The sequence below is a fragment of the Chiloscyllium plagiosum genome, chromosome 26, assembly GCF_004010195.1.
Source record: "Chiloscyllium plagiosum isolate BGI_BamShark_2017 chromosome 26, ASM401019v2, whole genome shotgun sequence".
Classification (NCBI taxonomy): Eukaryota; Metazoa; Chordata; class Chondrichthyes; order Orectolobiformes; family Hemiscylliidae; genus Chiloscyllium; species Chiloscyllium plagiosum.
In genome coordinates this window covers 49,274,138-49,289,587 of record NC_057735.1, presented here as the reverse complement: position 1 = coordinate 49,289,587, position 15,450 = coordinate 49,274,138, and the positions used below count along the sequence as shown (strand labels likewise).

The 15,450-nt window shown below is 43.2% G+C and overlaps 1 protein-coding gene across 8 annotated transcripts in view; it reads left to right on the top strand.

Moving 5' to 3' along the window:
* The window catches only part of dram2b (DNA-damage regulated autophagy modulator 2b), a 100,147-nt gene that overhangs the window by 58,724 nt on the left and 25,973 nt on the right, over positions 1–15,450 (top strand). For all 8 annotated transcript variants that reach the window (XM_043717086.1, XM_043717081.1, XM_043717082.1 and 5 more), the window contains one exon: positions 14,184–14,361. In XM_043717086.1, coding sequence (XP_043573021.1) covers positions 14,184–14,361 — 178 coding nt within the window. The remainder of the gene's footprint in view (positions 1–14,183; positions 14,362–15,450) is intronic.

Sequence of the window (15,450 nt, the reverse complement as noted above, 5' to 3'; positions counted from 1 at the left end):
ACTTCAGTTATACCCTGACCAATGCTCTGTACAGCTCCAACATTACCTCCTTGTCTTATACTCTGTACCTCGACTGATGAAAACAAGTATCCCATGTGCTGCCTTAACTATCCTAAACATATGCTCTGCTGATTTCAGGATTGTGTGAATTATTACTTCAAGATCCCTCTGTTCCTCTCAGCTACTCGGTGTCCTGCCATTTATTAAATATTCCCTGATCTTGTTTCTTCTTCCAAACTGCATCACTTCAAACATATCAGGGTTAAATACCATCTGCCACTGATCTACCTATCTGTCCAATCCATCTATATCTTCCTGTAACCTGCAAACATCTTCTTAATCACCTTATCAATCTTGGCGTTGTATGCAAATTTGCTTAACATTCCCCTCACATTTTCATCTATATCATTTATGTATATAACAAGAAGGGTCCCAGCACTGATCCTTGTGGTACACTGCTGAACACTAGCCTTCAGTCACTCAAACAGCCCTCTACCAGTATCCCTTGTGTCCTATTATGAAGCCAGTATCTGATCCATCTCCCCAAGTTTCCTTCAAGTCCATGTGCTTTAACCTTCTCAATCAGTTGGCCATATGGGACCTGCTATGAGGTCAGAGCCAGGAGGGCTTGGGAGCTGGTGTGGGGGAAAGAGAGTGGATAGGTCATACACTAAGAGCATTTCTAGGAGGCCGAGATAGGGTCTCCACTCGAAGCCCAGGGAGACAATTCTTCTCCACTCATTTGGTGCCATGTGGAGTCTCTTAATGTTCATTCTTAGAACTGTCGCAGCAATCAGACTGAGCTTCAGTATCAGTGTGCCAATCAGTCTGCATCTTTCTGGGGCTGGTGAGTCGGGGAGGGGGTGGTGTGCTCTCCCTAAATTCAGTCAGGCTGAGGGTATGGATACAAGAATGCAGCCACACCTCTCTCTGCTTCCCCCCGCCCCCCCCCCCCCCCCCCCCCACCTCTCATTTCTGAGTTCCAAGGCAGGCTGATTTGAATGTGATCACAAGTTGGAGAGCTGTGAGGATGGATCGGGTATGTGACCTGCAATATCCTTCCTGATCAGCAGGGGAGAGTGTGGGAGCACCGTGTAAACCTCCAGTCTCTCCAATGATCAGACACTGTCTACACAGCTGACAAACCATTTAATGAATATTCAAACATCCCAGCAGCAAGTGAAGTAGGGTATCTACCTGTCACTTTTGGCCCTCCCAAAATCAAGCTACCCATAGAGAGGGTATTAAGTTCCACCCAGAGTTTCAGGTTGATGAGAAAGAGGTTCGTTCTCGATGTCTGGTTGAATTGATTAATGACTGTTTTCTAATTGAACCCCCACAAATGGAAACATCTCAAAATCCACCCAAACAAATCTCCTCACTTTAAAGACCGGTGTTAGGTCATCCATAATTCTTCCCAAGGGCCCCAGTTTTCCTGATATATATCCTTTTCATTCTGGTTTCTTTCTTTTAATAATCTCTTGTATATTCTCCACTTCCTATCTATTCACTCTTTTTATTGAGAAGCATTTGGAATGTAAAATACTGTGCTTTTGCCTTTAGTATCTCTTCAGATCCTGATGAATTTCAGAGACATTTTTACTTGAACTGGGAGAGAGGTAGCTGTGGGGGCATGTTTGCTTGTGAGCCCTAGATTTGGGAGGCAGGGATTTGGAAGATGGAGGAGCCTAAGGTGGGGGTGGGGGTCCTTTTGTCAGGTACTCAGTAGCGTTGAGAAGGAGGTTGCCAATGGGAGCCACCCCCACCTCTCAGTACTGACCTCTTTATTTTTTTCCTCCCCCTGACCCTCTGCCATCACTCACCTGTGTCTGGGTTCGTGGCAAAATCTGCATTAGCTCTTGTCCAGTGGGAAGCTCCTGTCACTTCCATTGAATGCTGTCCATTAACTCAGAATCACAGCATTGCCAGCATGCAGAATGGAGGCATTTTGGCCTATTATGGTAGGCTCTCCCATTGAGCAGATCACTGCAACCAAAAGAGAAAATGCTGGAAAATCTCAGCAGATCTGGCAGCATCTGTAAGGAGAGAAAAGAGATGACATTTCGAGTCTAACTGACCCTTTGTCAAAGCTTAAAAAAAGGGAGAAATAGGGAGGTATTTATACTAGGCTGAAAGAAGCAAAGGTAGCAATAAAGAGGTGATAGTGCATAGAGAGATTAAAAATTTTTTAAAAAAGGATAAATAAAATAAATGAAATAAAATTACGGAGCAGAATGAAAACAGAGTGGTCGAGATGGGATAATCATCTGAAGTTGTTGAATTCAATGTTGAGGCCGGCCGGCTGTAACGGGCCTAGTCGGAAGATGAGATGCTGTCCCTCCAGTTTGCGTTGAGCTTCACTGGAACATTGCAGCAGGCCCAGGACAGACATGTGGGCATGGGGGCAGGATTGTGTGTTGAAGTGGCAAGCCACGGGAAGCTCCGGGACCTGATTGCGTACAGACCGAAGGTGCTCAGCAAAGCGATCGCCCAGTCAGCGTTTTATCTCTCCGATATAGAGGAGACCACATTGGGAGCAACGAATGCAATAGACCAAATTGAAAGAGGTACAAGTGAAACTGCCATTTCTGTGCCTTCTCTTTGCAAACCTGCACACTCTTCATTTTCAAATATTCATCTCACTCCCTTTTGAATGCTTCAGTTGAACCTGTCTCCACCACAGTCTCAGGCAACACATTCCAGACGCTATCCACTCATATAGAATAGTTATTTTCTTATATTATTTTTGCTTTGTTTACAATTACTTTAATTCTGTTGGTTCTCATTTTTGATTCTTCCACCAACGGAACACTTCTTCCCTCCCTATACTGCTCAGATGATCATGATTTTCAACACATCGATCAAACATCTTCCCAAATTTTTCGGCAAACAGTCCCAGCATCTTCAATCTGTCCACATCCCTGGAATTATTCAGTGAATCTTTTCTGCACTTTCTCTAATGTCTTCTACAAGTTCAACATGATCATCTTGGTCTTGTACTCTGTGCTCCTTTCAGTAGAGGGGACTTAGGGAAAATGTTTTTCTTCCATAGGGTGGCAGTGGTTAGTTGAGATGGAAAGCTTCCTAACCTTTAAAAAGTGCTTGGGTGAGCACTTGAATTGCCATAGCAGTCAAAGCTTAGTGGGGTAAGTAGGACTTGTTTAAGTAGGAGTGTATTTTTGGCAGTACAGATTCGATGGGCTAAGACCCTCTTCAGTACTGTATGATTCTATAATTTGTAAAGACTATGCTACTGTATGCTTTGTCCTGCCACTTTTAATGACCCATGTACATACAAACCCAGGTTGCTGTGCTCACTTGGAGGAGTACCCATTACTTCACACCGTCTTTCCACATGCTTCTTACCAAAATGAATCCCGTTTCTCCACATTGAACTTCATCTGCCATTTGCCTGTCCATTCCCTTAACCTATGTTCTTTTGAAGTCCTACTTTAACCTGCACACAGTTCACAACATTAACGAATTTTGTATCCTCTACAAATTTTGAAATTATGCCCTGTACACTGAGGTCTCTGCACGAAAACTGGGAGTTGTAACACCAACCACTGGCGATCTAAACCTTTCTCCAGAGAGGAAAATATCCATGAACCACTAGTCCTGTCACTCAGCCATTGTCGTATCTCCCTTCATAGATGCTGCCAGACCTGTTGAACATTAAGTTGTGCAGGAAGTGAGTCCATCTGTAGCTCCCGGTTAACCAGGTTTTGTAGCTGGCACTGAGAGTAAATTCACTGTGGAGCATCCACTATGCTGAGCTGGTTCAGTGAGGTGGTCACACCACAGGTGCAGATAGAAATGGCATGGGTGACCACCAGGCAGAGTAGAGGCAGGCAGGTAGTGCAGGTGTCCCCTGTGATTGCTCCCCTTTTCAATATATAAACTGCTGGGGGGATGACTATGCAGGGGGAAAACGGTGGGAGACATCTTTGTGGCACTATGGGTGGGTCTGCTGCACAAGAGGGGAGGAAGAACAACAGCAGGCTATAGTGGTAGGAGCTTCAATTGAAGGGAAACAGGCGGGTGTTTCTGCAGCCAGAGTCTCACTGTGCCTCCCCAGTGCTAGGGTCATGGATGTCACTGAATGGCCGCGGGACATCCTGAAAGGAGAGAGCAAACAGACTAAGATCATGGTACATATTGGTACTAATGACAGTTAGAGAAATTGATGAGGTCCTGAAACAGAACTTAAGGAGCTAGGAAGTAGATTAAAGAACAGAAGCCAAAGGGTAGTTATCTCTGGATTACTTCTACTATGTTTGAGTGAATATCAGAAAAGGAGGTTAGTCCAGATAAATGTGTGCCTGAAGAGATGGTGCAGGAGGGAGAACTTTAGATTTCTGGGAGATTTGGACTGTATTTGGAGGTTGTGGGACCTGTACAAGTCAGATGGGTTCCAACTGAACCAACATTCTTGTAGGGAGGTTTGCTAGTGCTTTTAGGGAGGGTTTAAACTTACTTGCTTGGGGGTGGGATCCAGAGAGAATGTTCAGCGAGGGAGATGAGTGGCAGCAAGTGAGTCAAGGAGGCATCAACATTACAGGCCAGTTAAGACCCATGGGAGTTTGGCAAGATTGGATGGTATTTAATGCAAGAGTCTGATGAAGAAGACAGATGAGTTGAGAGCACAAATTAAAATGTATGATGTCATTGCTGTCACCAAGATATAGTTAAGAAGTTTTGCAGCTCAATATTCCAGGATATAGGGTCTTCAATTGACACGGGAAAGGAAATAAACAGCAGGTGTCACACTTTTTTGACCAGGGAATCTCTTACAGCAGTTAGGAGGGGTGGCATCTTGGAAGGATCCTCAAATGAAGCAATATGGATAGAAGTTAAAAGCCAAATAAGAGCAATCACATTGGGAGTGTACTGTAGGCCCCTGATGAGCTGATGGAAATAGAAAAGCAAATGTCAGGGAAGCCTGAAAGTAAAAAGGTAGCAAGGCAGGGGATTTTAACCTCCCCAACATTAACTGGTGTAGTCATAGTGTGAAAGGTTTGGAGGGAGAGGATTTCTTAGAATACATCCAGGACTTTGACATGCTGGTGTTGGACTGGGGTGTACAAACTTAAAAATCGCACAACACCAGATTATAGTCCAACAGGTTTAATTGGAAGCACTAGCTTTCGGAGCGCTGCTCCTTCATCAGGTGGTTGTGAAGGAGCAGCGCTCCGAAAGCTAGTGCTTCCAAATAAACCTGTTGGACTATAATCTGGTGTTGTGCGATTTTTAACTTTGTACATCCAGGACAGCTTTTTAAGCCAGTACATAGAAACCCCTGCATTAGAGGGAGCGGTACTGTACTTAATTTTATGTAACAAAGTTGAGCAAGTGGTTGAAGTTTCAGTGGGGGAGCATAATATCTCCCTCCCTCCTTCCCTCCCCCATCGGTTTCTCTCCGTCTGTCTGTCTGCTGTGTCCCCGTCTCTGTCTTTGTCTCTCTGCGTGAATGCTCCTGTCCATGGTGAAGTATCCATTTGTTTCTCTGACAGGACCTATTCTAACCCAGCATGAAGATGATGCCAATCACCACAAGCCAACTCCCTGTTGAAGTGAAAATGTTTTAGAATTTTTTCAGGAATTTGAGAGATGCCAAAGGGCAGGCATGATCTGCTTGCTTTCAAACGCTATATAATACATAACCAAGGGACCCAGATCATCATCATGTGTGATGTGCCCAAACCCGTTCTTTGTGTTCAACCGTAAAAGGATTCATGTTTGCTACTTCAAGCTGAAAATGATACGAGATTTAGAGGATGAAGAGATTACATTACATGGTCTGCCTTTTGACCAAAGAGTAGATGTACTTTTCTCTTTCTTTGAAGAAAATAATAAGGGGAATTTCAAGAGTATTTCTCATGACCTCTGAATGCCCGGAATGTCTTTAAGCCTAACATATAATTTTGGAATGTAGTCATTGTTTGTAATGTGACAAATGTGGTTTGATGCATAACAAGCTGTTGTTTGGGCAGTGAGATTGTGGCCAGATAACTTGCGATGGGTGTTGGTTGAGAGATAAATATTGCTTCAAGAACATAGATTTTAAGCTGATTGGTATAACAACCACAGGCAACATGAGGGAACATCTTTACTCCACAAGAGTAGTTTGGGTTTAGAATATGCTGCATGATAAAGCAGTGGGTACTGATGCAATAACTGCATTCAGAGGGTATTGTGTCTGTGGGTGAAAGCAGAATGTTTGGAGGGTAAGTGGGGGGATCCTGGGATTGGGACTGACTGGATTGTTCTTTGAAAGAGCTCGCGCAGTCGGAATGCCTGAACAGCCTCCTCCTTGCCTGTATTCTTCTCATTTATGAATGCTATGCGAGCTGATTTCTCCATGAGAAGGTCAGGGGTAGTTGGAGGGTGAGGGTCAGGTGGTGCTGAATGTTTGTGGATTTGACCCTCCAGCCACTATCAGAAGAATCGAGCTCTGGCGTGGGAACAGAGTTAGAACAACCTTGTGGCATCCAGTGTTATGACCCAATTGGGAAGACTTCACCAATAATCGAGCCCTATATTTTCACAAAATCTGTAACTGCCCATTTCAACCACCAAGATAATCAATTTGTTGAACTGACTGCTATTCAGGATAAAAGCAGTTCACATCAGATGTCATGAAAAATTGAAAAATAATTAATTGTCTTTGTTGAGAAAAAGCACAGATTTCTCTATTTAGGTTAGATTCCCTACAGTATGGAAACAGGCCATTTGGCCCAACATGTCCACACTGACCCTCTGAAGAGTAACCCACCCAGACCCATTCCCCTACCCTATCTTTACCTTGACTAATGCACCTAACACTCTACGGGCAATTTAGCATGACTAATTCACCTGACCTGCACATCTTTGGACTGTGGGAGGAAGCTGGAGCACCCGGACGAAACCCACGCAGACACTGGGATAATGTGCAAACTCCACATAGACAGTCACCTGAGTAAGGAATCGAACCTGGGTCTCCGGCGCTGAGGCAGCAGTGCTAACCATTGAGCTACTGTGCTGCCCAGCACGGTGTTAAACTTATTAAAGAAATGTTTACTAATCAACCGCGATGTCGCCCAAGTTATATGCCTATAAACACCAAATTCATAAATAAAATACATAGAGACTCATTCACAAATAAAACAGACTAAAGCTTGATGACTTAGGAGCAGGAATAGGCAATTCAGTTCCTCAAGCCTGCTCTGCCATTTAATACAATCAGGGCTGATCTTGCCTCATCCTCAACTTCACTTTCCCACCTGCTCTCCATAACCCTTCAACCCATTACTAATTTAAAATCTGTCTATCTCCTTAAATTTACTCAATGTCCCAGCGTTCAGTGCACTCTGAGATGGTGCAATCCACAGATTCACGACCCTTTGAGAGAATCCCTGCATCCAAGTCATTAATATAGGTTGTAAAGATTTGGGGTCTGAGGTCCAAACCTTGTGGTACCCCATTAGTCACAGCTTGCCAACCAGAACAAGTATAGATAGGAGTGGAGCTGGGAAAAGCACAACCAGTTAAGCAGCATCAGAGGAGAAGGGGAGTCGACGTTTTGGGTTTCTGTTGGTGACTCAATTTTCTATCCAGCTAATAAACTAACCTTGACTTCATGTGATATTGCCATGTATGCTAACCATTTGGGTGGCACCTTATCAAATGCCTTCAGGAAGGGCAGATATATTACATCAACAGGATCCCCATTATCCACTTTGCATGTTACATTTTGAAGAGCTCTAGCAAATTAGTCAAACATGATTTATTCTTCTTAAAACCATGCTGACTCTGGTGGATTGGGTTTTGACTTTCCAAATATCCTATTATTACTTCCCTAATAATGGATTCTAACAATTTCTCAACCACACATACTAAACTAACTGGAGTGTAGTTTCTCTCCTTCTGCCTCCTTGCCCTTTCTGAATAAGGTGTTATATTAGCAGTTTTCCAATCCACCAGAATCTTTCCCACATCCAGAGAGTTTTGGAATGTTATAACCAATGGACCCATTACCTCTGCTGCTGCTGCTTCCTTAAAGGCCCAGGATGTATACTATCAGGCCCCAGGGACTTGTCTGCCTTCAGTCTCAATAGTTTGCTAAGTATTTGGCAGGTGGTGAAGTAAGGCAGCATGGTGGCTCAGCGGTTGGCCCTTCTACCTCAAAACGCCAGGGACCTGGGTTCAGTTCTACCCTTGGGCGATTGTCTGTGCAGAGATGCACGTTCTCCTCTGTCTGTGTGAGTTTACACTGGGTGGTCGGCTTTCCTTCCACTGTCCAAAGAGAGGCAGATTTTTTACACCAGGATGGTTAGCATGTGGAATGAACTTCCTGAGGACATGGTTGATGCTAGTACAATTACAACATTTAAAAGACACTTGGATACTTCGGTGCATAGGAAAGGTCTGCTCATGGGCCATATCCCCCCAAACAGGTGGGACTAGTTTAGTTTGAGATTACGTTCGGCACGGACTGGTTGGACTGCAGGGGTCTGTTTCATGCTGTATGACTCTATGTACAGGGTAGGTGGATTGGCCATGCTAAATCGCCCATAGTGTCCAGGGATGTGCAGGCTCGGTGGATTAGCCTGGGAAATGCAGAGTTACACAAATAGGTGGGTCTGGATGGGTTACTCTTTTGGAGGGTTGGTGGCTTGCTTCCACTCTGTCGGGACTCATTGATGCTTTTTCCTCTGGTTATGATGATTGATCTAAGCTCCTCCCTGTCTATAACCTGCATTACCTGTAACTGTTGCAATGGTACGAGTGTCCTCCACTGTGAAAAACTGATGCAAAATATTAATCTAGTGACTCTGCCATTTCAGTGTTCTCCACTATTAACTCCCCACTCTCAATCTCCAAGTGACTAACATTCACTTTAGCTACTTTCTTCCTTTTTTATAAACTTATGGCAGCTTTTACTATCTTTTTGTGCTAGTTTTCCTTCATAATTTACCTTACTCTTTTTATTGTTTGTTCAGTAACCCTGTGTTGATCTTTAAATGTTTTTCAATCTTCCAGCCTGTCACACGCCTTTATAAACCTCTATAAGGTCACCCCTCAGCCTCCGACGCTCCAGGGAAAACAGCCCCAGCCTGTTCAGCCTCTTCCTATAGCTCAAATCCTCCAACCCTGGCAACATCCTTGTAAATCTTTTCTGAACCCTTTCAAGTTCTGATAGGAGGGAGACTGGAATTGGACACACTATTCCAAAAGTGGCCTAACTAATGTTCTGTACAGCTGCAACATGACCTCCCAAATCCTATACTCGATGCTCTGTCCAATAAAGAAAGCCTACCCAAATGCCACCTTCACTATTCTATCTACCTGCAACTCCACTTTCAAGGAACCATGAACCTGCACTCCAAGGTCTCTTTGTTCTTTTGATTTTTGGCAGTGATTTCTGTAGAAAGTTAGTTGCTCATCAGTTTGAGAGTTGAATGGCTGAACTAGTCTTTTTCTTTTATTAGAATTCTTTCACACTTCTTGGTGTTTTTCTCTTTTCACTCACCAAGAGATATTTTCTGTTTGCTGGGTCTTGTCTCTGTCTGCATTGCCCTCTCACAAGTGTGCAGCAGACTGCAGATGGACCAATCCAAGGGCTGTAAGCAGGCAGCTTTTTTTTTCTAACCCTGCATCCTTCTGATTCTTAATAATCCTACCAGTGGAAACATGTTCTCTTTATTTACTCGATCAACATCCTCCTCAACTCGAGCACGGTTTACCTCAGTGAAACCTTGCCAACTTGCCTTTGGAAGTTTGGTGAAATTCTTATTGACATTCTAGTTCTTTGAGTAAAGATTATACTAGGGATGGCTGCACGCCTTGTTCAAGATTGGTCCATTAAGAATGACTTGCATTACAAATACTGCAAAAAATCCAGGGACAAGAATAACCACAAAAAAGTAGTCATGATTTGGAGATGCCGGTGTTGGACTGGGGTGTACAAAGTTAAAAATCACACAACACCAGGTCATAGTCCAACAGGTTTAATTGGAAGCACACTAGCTTTCAGAGCGCTGCTCCATCATCAGGTCGTAGTGATGAAGGAGCGTCGCTCCGAAAGCTAGTGTGCTTCCAATTAAACCTGTTGGACTATAACCTGGTGTTGTGATTTTTAAACTTTGTACACAAAAAAGTAGCTAACTGAAGTTTTCAGACTTGAGATTTTGATTTGAAATGATGTGCATATTATTAGTCAACAATTACTTTTCATAACTGCTTTTAAAAAGGAAAAGAATGGATTCACCTATTCCATGCCACATGTTCAGTCAGCAGAGACATGTCACATTTCATTCATAGAATCCCTACAGTGTGGAAACAGGCCACTGACCCAATAGGTCCACACCGACCCTCCAAAGAGTAACCCACCCAGACCCATTCCCCTACCCTATTACTTTGCATTTACTCCTGACTAATGCACCTAACCCACACATCTCTGAACACTATAGGCAATTTAGCAAGGCCAATTCATATAACCAGCGCATCTTTGGACTGTGGGTAGAAACCGGAGCACCCGGAGGAAATGCATGCAGACGCAGGGCGAATGTGCAAACTCCACACAGTCGCCTGAGAATCTGAAGATTCTGATAAGATATACATGCATTTGGAAAGGCAGGGTTTGATTAGGAATAGTCAACATGGCTTTGTGAGTGGGAGATCATACCCCACAAATTTGTTAGAGTTCTTTGATGAAGTGACCAGGAAGGTTGACGAGGGGGATGTAGTCTATATAGAACATAGAACAATACAGCGCAGTACAGGACCTTCGGCCCTCTATGTTGCGCCAACCTGTGAAACCGATCTGAAGCCCATCTAACCCACACTCTTCCATTTTCATCTCTGTATTTATTCAATGACCATTTAAATGCCCTTAAAGTTGGTGAGTCTATTGCTGTTACAGGCAGGCATTCCACATCCTTACTACTCTGAGTAAAGAAACTACCTCTGACATCTGTCCTATATCTATCACTCCTCAGTTTAAAGCAATGTCCCCTCATGCTAGCCATCACCATCTGAGGAATATAGCTCTCACTCTCCACCCTACCAAATCCTCTGATCATCTTGCATGCCTCTATTAAGTTACCTCTTAACCTTCTCGCTAATGAAAACAGCCTCAAGTCCCTCAGCCTTCCCTCATAAGACCTTTCCTCCATACCAGGCAACTTCTTGGTAAATCTCCTCTGCACCCTTTCCAAAGCTTCCACATCTTTCCTATAATGCAGTGAACAGAACTGTACACATGAGAGTTTAGTACAGCTGCAATATGACCTCATGGCTCTGAAACTCAATCTATCTATCAATGAAAGCTGACACCCCATATGCCTCGTTAACAACTCTATTAACCTGGGTGGCAACTTTCATGAATCTATACACTTGGACACTGAGATTTCTCTGTTCATCCACGCTACCAAGAATCTTACCGTTAGCCCACTACTCTCTATTTCTATTACTCCTTCCAAAGTGAATCACCTCACACTTTTCCATGTTAAACTCCATTTGCCACCTCTCTGCCAACTCTACAGCTTATCTATGTCCCTATGTAACCTGCAACATCCTTCCACACTGTCCACCAACCTTAGTCATCCACAAATTTACTAATCCATCCTTCTACACCCTTATCCAGGTCAGTAATAAAAATGACAAACAGCAGTGCCACCAAAACAGATCCTTGCAGTACACCACTTGTAACTGAATGCCACGATGAACATTTCCCATCAACCATCACCCTCTGTCTTCTTTCAGCTAGCCAATTTCTGATCCAAACCGCTAAATCACCCTCAATCTCATGCCTTTATATTTTCTGCAGTAGCCTACTGTGGGGAACCTTATCAGATGCTTTACTGAAGTCCATATACACCACATCAACTGCTTTACCCTCATCCACCTGTTTGGTCACTTTCTCAAAGAACTCAAGAAGGTTTGTGAGGCACAACCTACCCTTCACAAAACCATGTTGACTATCCCTAATCATATGGATTTCTAGAAGTCTTTGATAAGGTTTCACAAAGTAGGCTGCTCTGGAAGTTTAGATGACAGACCAGCAGGAGGCTGAAGAACACAGCAAGCCAGGCAACATCAGGAGGTAGAGAAGTCAACGTTTCAAATCCTGAAGAAATATTGACTTCTCCACTTCCTGATGCTGCCTGGCTGGCTGTGTTCTTCCAGCCTCCTGCTGGTCTACCTTAGCTTCCAGCATCTGCAGTTTCTTTTTGTCTCTGGAAGATTAGTTCACATGGAATCCAGGCAGAGCTGGCTAATTGGATACACAATTGGCTTGATGGTAGGAAGCAAAAGGTGATAATGGAAGAATGCTTGTTGACTGGAGGCCTGTGACTAGTGGAGTGCCCCAGGAATTGGTGCTGGGCCCATTGCTGTTATCTACTGTTACAACATGGGGTTAACCCCCTCCTGCCTAATTTAAACTGCAATACAGAAAAGATTTATCCTATGCAGTAATCTGTGAAAATTTGAGAGGCCAAGAATTACTTTAAGAAATAAAATTGTTAATTTTTACTTTATTAATTATTCTGTTATATTCTAGCTAACATCTATTTACAATTCCTTCCTCTAACCTATCTTTTACTTTCCCTTCTGTAATATTAGTCTGGTAAAACCCCCAATTAAGATTTACCAAAATTCAAATCTTCAAAACTAGCCAGATGTCGAATCTTCTCTTTATATCTTCCTTTATCATCTTATCTTCTTCTTCTTAAGGATTTCTGTTTCACAGGTTACTAATTGATAAAGGTACCTTTTAAGTGTTTTTCTCTGGGCAGTCTGCAAACGCTGGTGGATTGGCAGTTGTTCTCCCAACTGCTCATTTTTCCCCAGTCTTATACTCCTAAAGCATTGGATTGTGTCATTGGCTCTTAATATTGTCAATGTACTAAATTCAAACTTGATTGGAGTTTTGGTATTTTGGGGGGGTATAATTTAAACTGATTGGCCGAATTCAAATTTGTTTTATCGCCTCCAGGCAACCAATTAATAGAGTTGCTCGACCAAATGTTACGTTATATCTTGTTCAGAACACTTGGTGCTGTCAGGTAGTTCTGCTAGCTTTTAACTCTTTAAGTTACAATATACCCACATCTTCATAACACTATATCAATGAGGATGAGAATGTAAAAGGCATGATAAATAAGTTTGCAGATGAGACTAAAATTGGCGGTATCGTGGACAATGAGGAAGGTTCTCCGAAATTACAGCAGGCCCTTGATCAGCTGGGGAAGTGGGCTGTGAGTGCAAGATCTGAAAATGTGTTGCTGGAAAAGTGCAGCAGGTCAGGCAGCATCCAAGGAACAAGAGAATCGACGTTTCGGGCATAAGCCCTTCTTCCTGTGAGTGCAAGATGAAAGCATCAACTCTTCGCTCCTTTTAGCAATATTCAGCTATCCCATTGAAATCGGGCCAGTTTCAAAACTGAAATAAAAACAGAAAATTCTGGGGAAACTCAGCAGATGAGGCAGCATCTGTGGAGAGAGAAACAGAATTAACTTTTCAAGTGTGATATGACTCCCCTCCAGAACTGAAGGGGGCTGAAAAAGGATGCTTTGTTTAATGTTGTTAATGAATCAGGAGGAGTGTTTGGAAAAGTTGGTAAAGGTGTCTGCCTGGAGAAAAATACAAAGGGAATTCTAATAGAAATAGAGGAGCGATATAGATGAAGGATAGGTATTAATGGGAGGTGAAATTAGGCCAAACCTGTTGACGGGAGTTCTATGTAAACAGATGTTGGGGAAGGGGTTGTAATTGAAATTGTGATCTGATTGTGTTCATGTGCTGAAGTTGTTGAACTCCATGTTGAGTGCTGAAGGTTATAAAGTGAAAACTTTCTCCAGCTTAGTTTGAGCTTCACTGGAACACAACGGGAGGTTTAGGACAGAAATGTTCGATAACTGCACTGAGAAACTAGAAATATCTGTAATGCTCACCGTGTACAGACATTTCAAATAACATGTCAGATCAGACACTGAAATCCTTTAATAATATAAGGTCAAGACTGATAGAACATGAATCGGAGAAGCCGTGAACCTTAAATACTGATCACATGAGGCATGACCACAGATGATAACAAATAAAACAATTTCTTGACAATGCTGGTCACTCTGTGAGTTTGCTACTTCTATAAAGCCTCAGGTGACTCACTGTCATTGTTATTTTGTTTCTTTTTCTATTAGAAGACAACATTAATTCATGTCCATATTCTTGGTGCTGTGCTGACATTTGGAATCGGGATTATTTACCTGTTGCTGCAGACTATTATTTCCTACAAGATGCAGCCACTCATCCACGGAATCAAAATCTTCTGGATTCGGTGTGCCCTATTAACCTGGTGTACAGCGAGCAGCATCAGCAGTATCCTTCAGAACTGTCGATGTGGAAATTTGTGCACAACGACTATGTGACTGGGGAGATTGTGTGCTTTGGTAATGTACACAATCAACATCCCGGGGTTACCATTGACCAGGAACCTGAACAGGACCAGCCATATAAACACAGTGACTGCAAAAGCAATTCAGAGGCTGGGAAGCTACTAACTTTTAAAATCATAGAGACATGCTGCACAGAAACAGACCCTCCAGTCTCCCCAGTCCATGCTGAACATAATCCCACCTGTCTGCTCCTGACCCATATCCCTCCAAACTTTTCCTATTCAGGTACTTATCCAAATGTGTTCTAATGTTGCAATTGTACCCACAGCCATCACTTTCTGAAGTTCATTCCATACGCTAACTACCTTGTGTAAAAAGAAAAATGTACCTCACGTCTTTTAAATCCGGACCATTCTCATCCTCCTATGCTCTAGTGGAAAAAAATCGCAGCCTTTCTTTATTATTCAAACCTTCCATACCTGGCAAAACCCTGATAAATCTCTTCTGAACCCTCTGCAGTTTAATAATATCCTTCCTATAACTGGGTGACCAGAACTGGACACAGTGTTCCAGAAGAAGCTTCACCAATGTCCTGTACAACCTCAACATGACTTCCCAACTCATATACTTAAAGAACTGAGCAATGAAGGCAAGTGTGCAAGGCCAATGCCTTGTCTACATATGACAAAGAACAAAGAACAAAAACAATTTACAGCCCAGGAACAGGCCCTTCGGCCCTCCAAGCCTGAGCCGCTCCAAATGTACTGTCTAAACCTGTCGATCAATTCCTAAGCATCTGTATCCCTCTGCTCCCCACCTACTCATGCATCTGTCCAGACGCAACTTAAATGAATCTACAGTGCCTGCCTCTACCACCTCTGCTGGCAACGCGTTTCAGGCACCTACCACCCTCTGTGTGAGGTACTTGCCACATGTATCCCCCTTCAACTTTCCACCTCTCACCTTGAAAGCATGACCTCTCGTTATTGAATCCTTCACCCTGGGAAGAAGCTTGTCTCTATCCACCCTGTCTATACCCTTCATGACTTTGTAAACCTCAATCAGGTCCCCC